Below are 16,440 nucleotides of genomic sequence, written 5' to 3' on the forward strand. Positions count from 1 at the left end.
CGATGCGGCGTCGACACGAAATGACCGGGAGTAGCGACTTGGGGAGAGAACAGATATTGTCGCACCTGTCGCCGACTGCGACCGCAAACCTAGCGACAGTGGCACAGATATAGCCGTGCTCGTAGACACCTTGAATCTGTTAATTGAGTGGCAGGCTGTTGCTGCCACTCCCGCTGTATGCCGGACGAAGCAGAATTGTTGGGACGGGGACTGGGTGGCGACGCCTCGCTTTATGTAGTAGAGAAGAATTGAAGGCGTATGGTGTAATCTAAGGGTAGAAGTGACAGACCACGTTGACGTTGGAGGCTGAGCGGAAAAGAAAGGAAGAAGAAAAGTCGGAGCGTGACCACGATCGACAAGGCAGCTTCATTATTCTTGAGATTGCGAACATGATCGATCTCTGGCCTCTCGTTGGGCCGCTGGACTTAACGCGCGTGCCGGACTTAACTTCGGGTGAATCTGGCCGTCTGCCGTCACGCCTCAGGCTGCCACCGACGTCTGGCCCTCCCTTGCTCCACCACTGCCACTGCCAAACCCTGAAGAGTTCAGACAACGCACACGACACAGAAACACGTATATTTAGTATTGAGAGTTGTTCAGCAGATGTTTTGGTGACCTTGCTTCTCATGTACCCCCGGTGATGCGATAGGAGATTGGCCACTCGGCCCAGACGCCAACCAGGGACCAGCACGCACCTGCAGCTTGGAAACATCCAGATATGGCTTCTTCGCGCCTTGATCAGATCGTGAAAGGCGCACCGGCAGACGCCCGAGCTCCATTCAATGACTCGCCTGCCCCCCTGCCCAGGTCCTATCTAGAAGGCGCTACCACAAACTCGCGACCTACAACCCCAGACCCGTTGTCGACATTGCCCTCGTCCCCGCCACAGATATATTTGAATCTATTGATCCTCGAGGGCTCTCTGCGCGCACAGTACCTGGCACTTCGCGAGCGTCGTCGTCAGAACACTTTCTTTCTCATGATACTTGCGATTTGGGTGGCTTATTTCTTCTACGCTCTGTTCATGCGACCGAGGGAGGATGGCAGTGGAGTCGGAGGCTCGGTATATTGGATGGTCGAGACGGGAGAAAAAGTGGCTTTTATGGGCGGCATTGTCACTGGTATACTGGTCTGGGGAACAGGGCAATGGGAGCGAGGAATGCGATGGCCCCGGCGCTGGTTCGCCGTGGCAAATCGAGGCCTCCGCGGTATGAACACTAAAATTGTTTTGATTCGAGGTCCATGGTGGAAAGAAGTGCTTTCCTTTTTTTCGTTCATCTTCCCGTACTCCTCCCTCTTTCAGTCTCCGAGAAACTTTCAATACGTGGAGCTGCATCCGTCCGAGAAAAAGACTATCAGACACCAGCACCCAGCGCATGATGACGACGGCGAGTCTGGCATAATCGAAGAAGATCTGGCCCCAGGAGGGGATTATGTTCGGTTACTGCTTTTGCCGAAAGCTTTCTCGCCAGAATTTCGAGAAAATTGGGATGTATATCGCGCGGATTACTGGGAAAAAGAGAATGAGCGGCGAGCACATCTTCGCCGCAAAGTTCGCGAACGTGAGCATCAACGGGCACATCAAGAAGGGGGCTGGCTGTGGTGGCTTCCTATGAGACAATCGAGGCTACGTCGAGTCAAGGTTGGGGACTCTCATTCTCACCAACATCACCATCAGCCGAGTGGTGCTGGCAAGCCTCATGAAGGTAGACCACGCCGGAACACGCGATCTAACTCGCAATCTCTGCATTCTCGGGGCTTGTCCCGGGGTGCGACACCTGAGAGTGGCATTGCGACGCCTCCAGACCCGCAGAGTCAGAGGCGCAAAAAGGGCTCAAAGTCTTCTACGTCAAGGAGTCTGTCTCCTTTGACTACTCAAGTATCGAAGCGGGATTCAACAATATCTATCTCCTCGACAGCTTCTGACGATTCGTTCTTGCCTGGTGCCAGGGAGAAGCGAAGCACGCCGGAAATCGCCACAGCAGTGGAGGCTTAATTTTATTTCGTTAAGATCCCTGGCCTGTATAATCCAGTTTACATAACTGTAGCGGCTTAGCGAGTATAGTACAAATATAAATACAAATAACATGTATCAGTGACAATCCATGCATATTAGACATCAATAGCCAAACAGAATTGCCATCTCCCACTTCTCTATTGAATAGTGAGCACCTGCACAGCAACTGAGAATAACTCTGACACATTCATCGACTCCAGATGCCAATGATCGTCCTTTTTATATACAGCCTAGACGCATCTGTGGACCGAGGGGCAAGCATTCCGGCCTGAGGCAACAGTCCCCACCGCCCGCAAGCACCAAAATTCTGACCCCCTCCGGGCCACACTGCAAGGTTCTTTTCTTGCCCTTATCCACAACCACACGATCGTGGCCATCCAAGTACAAGCAGGGCCTGGCGTTTGTTCGACCTGCCCTAATCCCACTCGACGTCGCCCACTTCTGCGGAACGAAGGCTGCGTATGCCCTATCACCGGAGCAGTGCACACTCTATCTCCGCAGTGTAGTGTATCTGGTTGTCGATAATAATACCCGACTACCGAAACACTTTGCTTACCGGTTTCTCGCTTATTACGCTCTCTGCAGCTCGTTTTTCGTACGGTGGACACTTTTGATGCCGTGAAATAGTATATCCTTGTACACATCCACTCGACATATTAGACCAGGCATATACGCAAAATGGCTCCCAAGAAGAAGGGAGGTAAGCGTCAGGAGGACGACTGGGAAGCAGACCTCGGCGAGGCTGCACCCGGGGTAGCCGAAGCGCCAGCTGAAACGAACGGCGATGCCGAAGCCAATGGCGACGACGCAATGAGCGGAGGTCTTCTTGCAGCTCTCAAGAAAAACCGATCGAAGAAGGCCAAGAAAGGAAAGGTAGTAGACAATGACTGGGAGGCAGAGCTTGGTGAGGATCCCACCAAAGCAGACACAAACGGCGATGCTGCCGTCGATCTCGCTAGCAAAGCACCCCAGGAGGGTACATTCGATGACGAGGACGACGTTTTCTCCGGCCGGCCAAAGAAGGCTGCTCAGCAAGCTCCAAAGGAACAATCTAAAGACGAGGATCAGGGTGGCGGTGGGTTGAAATCAAAGAAGGAGAAGGAGAAGGAAAAGAAAGAGCGTGAGAAGCAGCGGAAGAAGGAACAGGTTTGTGGATATATTGGAATATTTAAGATGTTTTCTAACATATTCCATCATATTTAGGCGGCAAAGAAGAAGACTGCTGCACCTGCTGCGCCTGCCAAGCAAGAACCAGCAAAACCAGTGGTCGAAGTAGAAGAAGAGCCAACCCCGGCTCCATCGAAAGCAGAGCCTGCCGGAAAGAAAAAGAAGATCCCGCCCCATCTCGCCGCTATTCAAAAACAACAAGAAGCTTTGAGAAAGGAACGAGAGGAAGCCGAACGCCTTGAAAAGGAATTGAAGGAGGCAGACGAACAGCAACGTCGTCAGATTGAGGAGGAGGAGAAAAAGAAGGAAGAAGCACGTCAACGCAAGAAAGAAAAGGAGAGAGAAAAGAAGGAGCAATTACGCAGAGAAGGCAAGCTTCTGACCAAAGCCCAGAAGGAACAAAAAGAGCGCAATGAGCTGCGTATGAGACAGATGCTGGAAGCTGGTGTTGGTCATGTCGCTGGTCTGGATTCTACTGATAAAGGTGAGAAGAAAAAGACTGTCGTGGTCAACCGCAAGAAGAAGGCAGCGAAGAAAGATGAAGTGGACCTTGAGGCTGCCGCCGCCAGAGCACAAGCTCAACGTGAAGCTGAGGACGAAAAGCGAAGAAAGGAAGAGGAGGAAAAGGCCAAACAGGAGGCAAAAGCCGTCGAGGCCGATAAAAACGAAAGTGAACTTGAAGATTGGGAAGCGGCTGTTGACGCTGGCGATAATGTCAAAGATAGCTGGGATGCTGACTCCGATGACGAAGCACAAAATACTAAGGAAATCGCAAACAAACAGAAGGCCAATGGATCTGCCAAGCCCTCTGCTCTGGACGAAGAAAATGAAGCTGAATCTAGCTCAGAAGAAGAAAGTTCTTCTGAGGATGAAGATATCAGTGCTGCCCAGAGAGCTGCTGCCCAAAAGAAACAGGAAGCTGCAGATAGACGCCAGAAGAAGCACGAAGAAGCTCTCGCTGCGCGGTCAAAGGATAACTTGCGTTCTCCTATTTGTTGTATTCTGGGTCACGTCGATACTGGAAAGACTAAGTTGCTTGACAAGATTCGACAGACAAACGTCCAGGAAGGCGAAGCCGGAGGTATCACGCAACAGATTGGTGCTACTTATTTCCCTGTCGATGCTTTGCAGCAAAAGACCGCCGTCGTGAACAAAGATGGTTCCTTTGAATTCAAAATTCCAGGTTTGCTGGTTATCGATACTCCAGGTCACGAGTCTTTCTCTAACTTGCGTTCACGTGGTTCGTCCCTTTGCAACATTGCCATCTTGGTGGTTGATATTATGCACGGGTTAGAGCCGCAGACACTCGAATCTATGCGTCTTCTTAGGGATCGTCGTACGCCCTTCATTGTTGCACTGAACAAGATCGACCGTCTTTATGGATGGAAGAAGATCGACAACAACGGCTTCCGTGAAAGTTTGGCAATGCAGAGCAAGGGCGTTCAGAACGAATTCAAATCTCGTCTTGAACAGACTAAGGTTGCGTTTGCTGAACAGGGATTTAACTCGGAACTTTTCTGGGAAAACAAGTCGATGTCTAAATTTGTCTCACTTGTGCCAACATCAGCACATACGGGTGAAGGTATTCCGGACATGTTGAAGCTTCTTACTATCTTGACACAGGAACGCATGACGAATTCTTTGATGTATCTGTCGGAGGTTGAGTGTACAGTGTTGGAGGTGAAGGTCATTGAAGGTCTTGGTACAACGATTGATGTGGTCTTATCCAATGGTATTTTGCGAGAAGGTGACCGGGTGGTTCTTTGCGGTCTGAACGGGCCTATAGCAACGAATATTCGAGCACTATTGACTCCAGCACCGCTTAAAGAACTTCGGCTGAAGTCTCAATATGTTCATAACAAGGAGGTCAAAGCTGCTCTTGGTGTCAAGATTGCTGCTAATGACCTGGAACATGCCATTGCGGGATCCCGCCTTCTTGTGGTCGGTCCTGAAGACGACGAAGAGGACCTGGAGGAAGAAGTCATGTCAGATCTTGAGAACTTGCTTAGCAAGGTCGCCAAGGATCAGCGCGGTGTTACCGTGCAGGCATCTACACTGGGCTCGCTCGAAGCCCTGCTCGAGTTCCTTAAACAGTCAAAGATTCCAGTCTCCAACATCTCCATTGGCCCTGTCTTTAAACGTGATGTAATGCTTGCGGGAACCATGTTGGAGAAGGGTCTCAAGGAATTTGCAGTCATGCTTTGCTTCGACGTCAAAGTCGACAAAGAAGCTCAAGCGTATGCAGACGAGGTTGGCGTTAAGATTTTCACAGCGGATATCATTTACCACCTGTTCGATGACTTCACCAAACACATGGCCCAAATCACCGAACAGAGGAAAGAAGAGTCCAAGCTGCACGCTGTTTTCCCCGCTGTGCTGAAGACAGTAGCTGTGTTCAACAAGAAAGACCCGATTGTTGTCGGTGTGGATGTTATCGAGGGTAGTTTGAAACTGCTGACTCCCATCGCAGCTGTCAAACAGAATCCGACAACGGGTCAGAAGGAAATTATCCATCTAGGTCGAGTGTAAGTTCTTACTCCAAATCAATCCTGCCGACTAAGACCTAACGTTACAATCCCAGGGCATCCATCGAGCGTGAACACAAACCCATTCAGGTTTGCAAGCGCGGCCAGCCGTCCGTCGCGGTCAAGATCGAAGGCGTCAACCAGCCCTCGTATGGCCGTCACCTAGAAGAGAGCGACACCTTGTACTCCGAAATCTCGCGAAAGAGTATCGATACATTGAAGGAATTCTACAGACCGGATGTTACGATGGAGGAATGGGGTCTGATTAAAAAGCTCAAGCCCCTCTTCGACATTCCATAAACAAAAGTTAATTCTGATTGATGATTGTGTTTGAGAGCCATTATGTGGACAGTTTTCAAGTGTGCTGCTGTAAATTGATTTGAGAGGCCCTGGCAATGATTCGTTAAATATACCGAAGCGCTGTTCCATCGTAACAAGTATAATTCGACTAGACGCCTATAATACACACTTTACAATCTTCTTTCCACAGATAATTTGTGCCAAAGGCTAGTATATATTCTTCAACCATCACCCTTAATTACCTCATTCACCCCCCTCCCACCTCTCCACCTTCCCCCCTCTACTCATCCAATCCAACCAACTCCCATCATAAACCTTTAACGCCTGCGCATCATAGCCCGCCTGCGCAGCTAACTGCGCGGCCGCCCTGGCCCTCACACCAGCCTTGCAATAAAACACAATCTCCCCGCCTCCTGCCCCGGGTTTCGGATACCCAAACCTCGTCTCGAATTCCTCCGGCGAGAGGAAGTAAGCGTCTGGCTGCGAGGCTAATGGGACCGACACGGCGCCGGGGATGATGCCCGTTTCGATGAGTTCGGCGGGTTCGCGGACGTCGATGAGGATCAATTTGGAGGGTGTGGAGGAAGAGGAGGCGGAGAGGGAGGTGTTTATCTGAGATAATATGTGTTAGTAGAGGACATTTGACGTTTGGTTGGGGAAAGAGGGGGTGGGTACGTCGTCGAAGCCGATTTGTTTCAGGCCGTTGTCTTGAGAGCTGTAGGTTCGATATTGTAAGGAGCGCCAGGACTGATGGGCGAGGGTTGGCGAGCGAGGGTGTTGTGAAGTTCTTAGAGGCGTATGGCGAGTCAATGCCGTGCAGGTCCTTGACCGGGATGGGATGAAGCTGAAGCGGGCGGAGGCGCGGAAAGAGCTGCCCGCGTTGCGTCGGGCCAGGGAGACTAAGCTTGACTGTATCGCTGACATTGTGGATACTGTGTAATTAAGAGTATTAGAAATGGGAATGGAAGTAGAGGGGGTGAAGCTCTGGTCCGGTGCCGCCGCGGCAGTAACGGAGCTGGTTGATGTCAGTCGCGCTTCACCGCCTACTTCATTGAGCATACCATACTTTCTTTGAGATATATATATGAGCGACTATTATGTTATGGTTAAAAAAAAGGGTGTAATCTGTGTAATTATTGATATTAAATTTGTTGTATGTACAGTGTGCCAACTCGCAACTATAGTTGCTGAAACCCGAATGCCGAATGGCTCATACTGCCATTCCTGTAGACGGTCTAGAAAGACCAGAATTTCCCAAGTAAACAAATAAACGCCGACTGCAACTTTAAAGAGTATGCCATGAACAGAAATGGTATGTTCTGGCGAATCTAACACTCGTTGATGCGACTTCGGGCTAATCACTATAATGCTTCGGTAGGTATGATCGTTTAAGTTTCTTTTTTTGTTTTTTATTTCATTTCGTCTCGAATATCGGGCCGTTACGGATAACGTAAAACCACGAGATTAGATTGAAGCTTAATCACGTGGAGTGAAAACAAGATGGCAGTCGTCCTGCGTATGTTAGCATAAGATGATCGCAATTGGCATTGAGTAGGTCTCACCTTGGGGAAGATGGTGGCAAACACCTTGATTTCCTCCGACTCGGGGGTAGGGAAATGCTGCCAGTTGAGATGCATACTGGCCTTTCCGACCAATCCCATTAGGTTATGTGTGGCGTACGTTTGTCCGAGACAGTAGTGAGGACCAGTGCCGAAGACGAGCCAGTTCTTTGTTTGTTTCTCAGCAGTACCGGTAATCCAACGGTCAGGGTTGAACGATTCAGGGTCTTCATAAGCTTCGGGGTCGTGGGTTGAAGGGTAAACGGAAGGAATAATCATGCATCCCTTGGGAACGGTGTATGTCTCTGTGATGGGGAAATCCTTCTTCGCCATGTAGGGAACCATGATGACGGGAGGACGGTAACGAAGAGTCTCCTTGACAACAGCACGGGTATAGTGCATGTTCTCTAATAGGTCCATAGTCAGAGGAGCATTGCGGTCGCCATTGCGCAAGGTCAAGTTCTCCTCGCGAACCTTGTCAAGAATTTCAGGGCGATCAGCCATCAGTTGGAAAAGCCAGGTACAAGCAGCGCTGGTAGCGTCTTGCGAGGCAAAGAGGAATGTGAAGACAGTCTGAGCAACCTCGTAGTCCGTGAACTCACGGAGGATTTGTGGCGGCTTCTCGGAATCGTCGACCTGAATTCCTTGGTTGAGCTTTTCGCGGTATTTCGCAGAATCCAACTGAGCCTTTACCCAACCATCCATAATGCAATTGACTTCACCACCAGCCATCATGCGAGCCCTGCTCTTTGCGGTACATTTGCTGAACTCATCCAGGACCATGTCAGCAGCCTTTTTGCCATACCAGGTACGGGTGAAGGGGATGATGATGGGGAAGTTGACCAATTCGAGGGCAGCGGTGATAAGATAGTAATCATCGGCAATCTTCTTGACAGCTTCATCGGACATGTATTCACCAACAAACGTCTTGCAAGAAATAGCGCACATAAATTCCCGAAATTCGCCCATGAATGGAATAGGCTTGTTCTCATTAGAGCCTGAAACTTGCAGCCAGTGCTTGAAGTATTTATCGTAGACCTCATCCTGGCCGGGGAGGTAAAGCGACAAAGAGTGACGGGTGAAGAGATTGTTCAACCCCTTGCGAAATTCCACATGAGCCTTGCCATCCAAGAACACCCAGTTGGTAGGGCCCAACAGCTTGTGAGCGGCATCCACTACACAAGGTTTGACGAATGCAGGAGAGTTGAAGATTTTGCGGGAGAGATCACGGGAAGAGGCGATCACGACAAATCTGTGGCGCATACTTAGCAGGCGTCATCTGACAATTGGATAGGCAACTCACTTGTGGAAAACCGACACACAGCTGAGGTCGCCGCTGTTCCATTTGGCCTTGTATTCGTGGAATTTGGGGTTGACCGATTGCAAGAAGGGCCCCATGAAAGGAATTTTCATGGCCGGGCCAACAATCGAGCCCTTGAGGTAGATGTACTTGACTATGCTACTGTGAGACCCAGTCACAGGGAGGAGAGCTGCACCGCGGTTGTGTGACTCGACGTACCTTGATCGTAGACAATTGCAGCCAGAATGAGGTAGAGAATGCCACTCCAGACGGTCAGGCCGTTGAAAAGCGAGTACACCATATCCGAGGGGTTGGCCAGCTGCGCGACGACGCTGGCGTCGGCGAGGGGGGAGGCAAAGCTCCCGTTGACTTCGACCATATTGGTGCCGGGTTGAGGTAGAACGACCAGCAAGACAGGGTGTCACGGATTAGTACCGGAATCAAATTATAATCGCCAGTACTCACAGTCGTGAAGGCGAGAGGAGGTGGAGAGGAAAAGGAGTCGAGGCGCTCAGACCGTGGATCATGTTAATCTCTGCTAGTGAGATTTATGCCGCTATGCGCTTGATGCGGTCCCACCCAATACTGGCTCTACTTCCCCTGCTCCTTATTCGGCGCGCTGATAGGTCGACCAGACAGGTACCCGCAAGCTTCGCGGCATTAACATTTTCCTCTCTTCTTTTGAAGAGTTATTTTATTGGCATTATTGTTGGTCATGAGCCCTACGCTGTGCTCGTTAGATCGGTATTTGCAGGACATTTTTATTGACCTTCCCATTATCTATAACCTATATTCTGTAGTACTCTGGGTCTGCTCGGTTTTGAACACACCATGACTGTCGCTGCATCGGACGATCCGGATTCTGCAAATTCCGAAGCAAGGGTTGAGGAGCGCACGTGACTTCCAGTACCCTACAACGGTCTTGGCGGTAAACAGACAATGAGAAAGATGAAACCATCTATTCTTTACGAACACTTTAACACTCGCTTCTCTATTTAATTCTGAAAGACGAGCAAATTATTACGAATGCACCATATCCGACACGGTAACGCTATCTAGAATGAGGGATCCGTAGGTCGTAGGTTTAAAGTATCAACAACAACAAAGGATGAGCACGGTCAATTGTGACTTTATAGCAATACCAGAGCTTCTAATGCACGGCAAGAAGTGGTTACCTAACGCCCAAAACCGAACCAACCGCGACGGCCTCCCTTTTCTTCTTCAGCTGGCACCTTCTCAGCACCCTGCTGCTTCCCTTCACGAGGATACTGAATGTAGTTCCATGCCACATCGAGGAAAATAGGCTTGACGGCAACAGGTTGCATCTTTGGCGGGAATGGGACCAAATTGTTCGTATCCAGGCCCTGTGCCGTATATTCATCCATCCGTTGGATCAAAGGCAACTGAGACGTTGCAGCGTCATGCTTCGTTTCAGAAAGCTTGTTTAGGGTGACCAAGCCACGATGTTGCGCAACCAGCCCCTCAGAGGTTTCGGCTAGGGATTGAATACGCTCGGGGGAAATATCTAGTTTTGTAGGCCCATCACTAGCAGTAGTACCCATTTTATTCGATAGTGTAGCAGTGGCTAATTCACTGGCTCGTGAGAATAAAGCAAGAGCATTCTCCACATTCCCTTGTGAAGAATGAGAGCGACCAATCGCAAGGCACCTATTGTTCCATTGTATTAGTGCTATGCAAATTAAAAGTGAGTATAAGCTTGAACTTACCGCAATGCTCTAAAATAATCCCGCTTCACTTCTAGTTCCGTGACAAATTCCGAGTCGCCTGCCACTCCAGGTAATTCCCGAATGAAATCGAGACTCTGAAGGGTCGAGTCGTACAATGCCACTTTCTCACGAAGCTGTGACAGAATTTTGCTGTTGCTCGATCGCGTAGAGGTGTGACGTCGGTCCGATTTACCCTGTTCAGTGTCAAGAAACAGACCATCGCCTTCCCCACTCAATACTCTATTTCTACCCACTCTCCAACCGATGAGCGAATAGTTGACTGCAGTTCTTATAACCTGTAGTGCCTGAATCCTTCGGTCACCCTGCTCAACTCCTTCATTCGAGAGGTCATCCAAAGTAGTTTTAGTAGCATCAACGGCTTCTTGACTGGCTTGAATAAGGGTATCATAAGCCGCGGCTTTCTCTTTCGCCGATGCGGATGGACGTTCTGATAGGTAAGAGGCTAGCTTTGCTTCCGCAGCAGAAGCCGCAGCGAGCGCTTGTGCTATCGATGCATCTTCAATTGGAACGGAACGTGATCTCCAAGTAATACTTTCGGGTAGTTGTTGGACTTCGCCATCCGCTAATTTCGTAGTCCCCGCAGCATTTTCGGTCAAACAGGTCGCATCAAGCTTCTCAACCTCGGCCCTTATCTCTTTGTTATCCGGGAAGTTTTCAATGGCAAGTGACGGTAGAGGTTTATTGCGGGGAAGTCTAAGCTGGTAGGCGGCATAGCGAAGTGACGGGTCAATTGTGGCGGAAATGAGGTCGCGATATGCTTCTTTCTTTTCTTTCTGTCCCAGCGCAGTGTATATAATTCTAGCTTCGCTGAAATACCGGAGACACCTATCCCATCGCTGCTTTTCCGTAAACAAGGCACCAGATAGAAGCGCAAGATAGGCACGTGCTTCAAGAAGGTTGGTGTCAGATGCACCTGAAAGGGACTGCTTCTGTAAAACGGATACAAGCTGCTCCGCGTATTTGCTGGCTTTATTGAGTCTGGTGATGATATGCCGTCTCGTGGGCCCAACGACTCCCTTATTCGAAGGATCGGCGGAGTGAGTAGCTTTCATGTGCATTGCATGTGCCCATGCTCGCTCTGCACTTAGGACCAAGAGATGAGCGAATCTGGATGTTTTCTATGTCAGATATCTTGTATGCAAACAAATAAGGTCCAATGACGCACTCTGCTTTCGTCCCAACATCTTCAGGAGATATGGGTGCTTGGCCATTGTACTTGCGGCCTTTGGGCGTTGTACGTCCGAGCTTCTTTCGCACGGTGTGCAGTCTTCGCGAGGTTTGCGCTCGGTAGTTGTTATAATCGCCGGAAAGAAGGGAGTCTTCCCGCCTGGTGAAAAACAAGGTCGTTATGTCCATCTTGCCTCGTCCAGCACTGGCGAGTGTAGAGGCGGGGAGCTATTTTATCGGGCGTCGGTTCGGCATGGCCTGATGTGTGCTCGGGGAAACGAAAGGCCGGCGCCGTCAAGAACTTCTGATCCCGAGCTCCCCAAGCAACAATATTATTGCCCATGCTTCATGCTACCCCGAGCTTTTGGCCACTCAATTCTTCTCTTATCTGCTACAATATTTCCTTTGTATCCTCCCCGAAACGCTAAATTCACTCTTGATTAGCAATTGTTCTGCGAACGGTCGTAATAACCAAGCTCGCTAATTTCAGAAATAACTGCTCTAGTTCGGACTACCTCACCATAGCCATGCTATTACACCCCTAGAACGATACCGACATGCTTCATCCAGGGATATAGTTATTCTTTGCAACATTTATTCCAAGGTGTTCAAGCGAGGGGATGCTCGAACGGGCTGCGGGATGTCTCGAGACAGCCGGGCAGGGCTTGTTGCGGAATTGCAATGGCGTTCTCCGCAGCCAAAAGTCTCTAGAGCCGCATTTTTGGAAACAACAAACTTGCGAAGCCTCATGGCGTTTCATTTCTTGTTATATCGATAAGGCACGTCGATCATCTCCCTACTCCCGAGGGGCCATACAGCACGCACACGATCCATTCTTAGACTTTTTATACCCCGATAAATGTATTCTTGCAGTGGGCTCTTGGGTTGCGAAGAAGAAGAAAGAGAACGTGCACCATGGGAAAAGGCGTGCCATGTCAAGGCTTACCAAGCATAACTCGTCCCAAGCGTCGTGCTTCCTCTCCTGGCGTCGTGACACCGTTGTAAGGCTAAATGTTCCCCGGTCCTTGAGGGCCATTCATACCGCAAAAGCAACTGTCGATAGGCCTGCAACCAGACAAAGAGTTCTCAACACATTATTCGACGAGACGCGTCACAAGGATTACGATCGTATGTGGGAATTGTGGAAGAACAGCACTCAAGAACCGGGGCTGAGGTCTCGGCTGGTGGCATCTCTGTCTCAGTCCGAAAGATCTCTTGATGTTGATAGAGCTGTTTCATTGTTTAAAATGATTGATCATCATCAACGGACTGTGGGTGATTACGAATCAATATTTGACTCTCTACTTAGAGCTGGCCATTTATCGACGGTGGAGCTTCTTTGTGATGATGCTCTTGCTAAAGGGCCCACAATCGATGCTTATGGCATTGCCTTCACCATATCTATCATAGAAATGAGGTGGGGAGATGTATTACATCTTTGGAGAAGAAGCCATGACAAACTCGGACGAAGCTTGTCGTCACTTGCTGAATCTGGTGACCTTCCTGATCAGGTTCTATCGCTGTTAGAATACGCGAGAAAGCATACCGACCTCACCGGGGATAGTATGGACGCCCAGCTTCTATCCAGCTTATTGGAGGTGGTTTTGAAATCAAATACGATCATGCAACATATCAAAGTCGAAACAATTCTTTCTCTGACGCGAGAATTCAACGATATCGGTTTACTCACAGAGCTGCATTATGTACAAGGCATTGAAACGTTGATAAAAATTGGGACACGTTTCTCCATGGTTGCTGCATTGGTTGTTTATCGAAATTTCAGATGGCACTTGAGCAGCGCTATCCCACCTACGAAACTTCTCTACCAATTGTTGGAAACACTGGGCTCTCTAGAAACTCATCATGGGGTTCAGTATCTCCTTGATGAGTTTGTTCGCTTCCATGAAAAGCCCTCGGTTGAAGCTTATATGTTGGCCCTGACTGCCTATTCAAGAAGCGGAGATGTGCCGAAAACCAAGGAAACTTTTGAAAAACTACTGAACCACTATGGAAGGCCCTCTCCGAGGCTCTTTAAGTATCCCGAATACCCCAAAATTCCGCGGAGTATAAGATGGGTTGTCCCGGTTCTCAGTGTATACGCTAGAGTGGGCGATTATGCTGCGGCTGAGACTGAGTTTTACAAGATCACACCTATATTCCGTTTGAAGGCCAATAATGCTTGCTGGAATGTGCTTATCTCCGCACATGCAAACTCGCGCAGAATCAAACAAGCTTTTAGAGTCTTCAGACGAATGCAGAAAAAAGGGAGCTCTCCTGATTCGTACACGTTCGCAATATTGATGGGCCTCTGCGCAAAATCCGGCGATATCGAAGGCACGATGGCTCTCTGTCAAATGGCCGAGAAATCTAATCAAATGCACGCCTCACTGATACATGCTGTCGTGGATGTTTATTGTCACAATCAAAATCTCGAGATGGCAGAACAGGTTGCAGAGTCTAGTTTGTCTTCTGCGCTTGCTGGATCTTCTACTGGGATATGGAATCGTCTGTTGTGGGCTCATGCCTTTCGTGCAGACTTGGATTCTGTTTTACGAATCCATGAACGTATGAAAGAGTATGGAATACAGTTTAACGAGATGACATATGCTGCCTTAATGCTGAGCTTTTCTATCGTCGGACAGCCTGCTTCAGCACGACGTCTTCTGCGAGCTCTTCAACGCAGTCGGCGAATGCATGCAACAGAGTTCCATTACACTACTCTTCTTTACGGCTTTGTCAAGAAAGGAAATCGGGACATGGCTCATGTCATCTATAAAGAAATGGAAGAGAGATTCGAAAATCCTGGTCTTAGCGCACGTCTTTTAATGTTGAGAAGTGGGCTTGCAAGAGATACCGTTCAAGTTTTTGGAAGAGATGATAACGGCCCCGACTATCGACTATCTGCCTCCGAAGACCTGCTTTTCAAATCTATCTTCGATTTCGACAGGAGGGAATATGCACGAAAGTATCCGCACCCCGGAACAAGCGGCTTGCCATATCGCGAGGCTTTTCCCTCGCTCTACTATGAGCCAATTTTGAAGGCCTACAGTTCGGATGGGATTCATCGCAGAAGCAAAGAACTGCTCGATGAATATATGAGGGGCATTCAGTCTGCAACATCCGCTGGTCAATCCAAGGTCGTCCCGTCACTGCGCTTCTTAGCCGTGCTGATGGAGGTGTTCTTGCAGGCTGGGAATTTGGAGACAGTACACCTGTGTTGGGAGCTGGTATTGGAAAGAGCTAGCGAGTTAACGAGGAAACTGAATGTCACTGGCCTAACAGAGAGCGACTTCAGCCAACCACAAAGCGATATACTGCAGGTGCCTTTAGAAAGCAAGGACAAGAAAGCAACAAAAAATCGGCATGTTACAGTGGGTACGGATTACATGCAGCCAACAATAATACCATCAGAGCAGTTTACTCTTTCGCGACATTTCTCCCTCTACATGCGAGCGAAGGGTGAAGCCCAGCAAACCTCGGAGCTACCCAAGTTAATTGAAGACTATGAGAGTCGAGGGTATGCTATGACATCGGGAAATTGGCTCACTTACATTCGAACACTTGCCGCTTCCCCAAGAGTGTCGGAACAGCTTAGTGCTTTCGCCACTTTTGAGCGTATATTCATGCCTAGCTTTCCTGGCTGGCATCGACTGCGCCGTGGAGTTCAATTGCGGCCACAAGGGACCCCTGACTCCCTCAATCTGCTTGACTACCGACCATTTGGTAGCAACCCAGAAACGCTTGGGAAAGCAGCTTCCAGGCTGTGGGGCAAAGTAGATCCCACCTGGATGCAACCAACGTATAATATCATGGTGTACCTCGCTGCATCTCTGAAAGAATTCAGACATAGGAGTCTTTCCGAAGGTAGTGAAGTTTTGGATCCTCTATTTGAGGTCGCCCCTCAGACGATGCAAGCTCTCATTGACATGCCTCATCTACGGGAAAAATTCCAAGGTGTTCTTCTTCGAGACCGTGTCGAGCAAGTCGACGCTGGTAAAGAAGGGCGTGACAGATATGTATGGACTGGTGGTGTTCTAGGTGTTGGTGGCAAACGACGACCACACTTACGAACTGCCATTGAACACGCAGAATACGAAGCTGCAGAGTCTGAGCTGAAAACCGATCCTGGCCAATCTTATCAATCACTTGCTCAGGACTTGTCACCACAAGCGAGACTTGCCGAGGACGACCATAGTAATGATGGAGATATTGACCAGACAGAACGCTTGATGCTTCCTGAAGACGAACACAATATCGAAATCGAGACGAGTCTTGAATCGAGACGTCGTGAACGCGGCATTGATCCAGTCAAAGATGAGCAGGAACGCGACAGGGGAGAATAGAAGTCGCAGTCAAAGTAGACGGTGTCTACAGTGTATAACCATGTGACTCATTATTTTCAATTGCTCATACTGTCTAGATATTGATGATACCCACCAAGACTCGGCCCCAATTGCAGGGTCGATTGGTTGCCATATATATGTATATATATTGTACCGCATATAAATTTCTTTTTAATCATATAATGTACACTAAACTATGGTTAGTTACTGAAGAATGTAACTCGAGGCTATCTTAAGCAAATTCATTCAAGAAATGGGGTGATTCTAGTAAACGTTAGACAAATAGGGTATCCTTCGGAGACCGGTCTTATGTT

The 16,440-nt window shown here is 49.0% G+C and overlaps 6 protein-coding genes across 6 annotated transcripts; 3 read left to right on the top strand and 3 right to left on the bottom strand.

Moving 5' to 3' along the window:
* Nucleotides 1-718: 718 nt before the first annotated feature.
* Nucleotides 719-1,996, top strand: BGW36DRAFT_425268 (Spo7-like protein; the record flags this gene model as incomplete). The annotated part of the gene is made up of 1 exon (XM_046220098.1): nucleotides 719-1,996. One exon carries the CDS (start codon nucleotides 719-721, stop codon nucleotides 1,994-1,996), a length of 1,278 nt encoding a protein of 425 aa, XP_046074151.1.
* A 699-nt stretch (nucleotides 1,997-2,695) lies between these two features.
* BGW36DRAFT_357105 (uncharacterized protein) lies at nucleotides 2,696-6,009 on the top strand (the record flags this gene model as incomplete). The annotated part of the gene is made up of 3 exons (XM_046213849.1): nucleotides 2,696-3,163; nucleotides 3,221-5,709; nucleotides 5,766-6,009. The coding sequence occupies 3 exons, from the start codon at nucleotides 2,696-2,698 to the stop codon at nucleotides 6,007-6,009; spliced, it is 3,201 nt and encodes a 1,066-aa protein (XP_046074152.1).
* Nucleotides 6,010-6,252: 243 nt separating this feature from the next.
* On the bottom strand, nucleotides 6,253-6,933 carry BGW36DRAFT_425270 (Rhodanese-like domain-containing protein; the record flags this gene model as incomplete). Its single annotated transcript, XM_046220099.1, has 2 exons — nucleotides 6,253-6,621; nucleotides 6,685-6,933. The coding sequence occupies 2 exons, from the start codon at nucleotides 6,931-6,933 to the stop codon at nucleotides 6,253-6,255; spliced, it is 618 nt and encodes a 205-aa protein (XP_046074153.1).
* Nucleotides 6,934-7,485: 552 nt separating this feature from the next.
* On the bottom strand, nucleotides 7,486-9,247 carry BGW36DRAFT_291579 (putative cytochrome P450 sterol C-22 desaturase; the record flags this gene model as incomplete). Its single annotated transcript, XM_046210847.1, has 4 exons — nucleotides 7,486-7,521; nucleotides 7,572-8,820; nucleotides 8,872-9,022; nucleotides 9,088-9,247. The coding sequence occupies 4 exons, from the start codon at nucleotides 9,245-9,247 to the stop codon at nucleotides 7,486-7,488; spliced, it is 1,596 nt and encodes a 531-aa protein (XP_046074154.1).
* Nucleotides 9,248-10,043: 796 nt separating this feature from the next.
* On the bottom strand, nucleotides 10,044-11,972 carry BGW36DRAFT_395541 (putative signal recognition particle; the record flags this gene model as incomplete). The annotated part of the gene is made up of 3 exons (XM_046218051.1): nucleotides 10,044-10,536; nucleotides 10,596-11,723; nucleotides 11,782-11,972. 3 exons carry the CDS (start codon nucleotides 11,970-11,972, stop codon nucleotides 10,044-10,046), a joined length of 1,812 nt encoding a protein of 603 aa, XP_046074155.1.
* A 161-nt stretch (nucleotides 11,973-12,133) lies between these two features.
* BGW36DRAFT_374178 (putative translation regulator) lies at nucleotides 12,134-16,367 on the top strand. Its single transcript, XM_046215647.1, has one exon. It carries the CDS (start codon nucleotides 12,404-12,406, stop codon nucleotides 16,124-16,126), a length of 3,723 nt encoding a protein of 1,240 aa, XP_046074156.1. The 5' UTR covers nucleotides 12,134-12,403; the 3' UTR covers nucleotides 16,127-16,367.
* The last annotated feature ends 73 nt before the right edge of the window (nucleotides 16,368-16,440 follow it).

Source organism: Talaromyces proteolyticus (assembly GCF_021365285.1).
Source record: "Talaromyces proteolyticus strain PMI_201 chromosome Unknown BGW36scaffold_4, whole genome shotgun sequence".
Lineage (NCBI taxonomy): Eukaryota > Fungi > Ascomycota > Eurotiomycetes > Eurotiales > Trichocomaceae > Talaromyces > Talaromyces proteolyticus.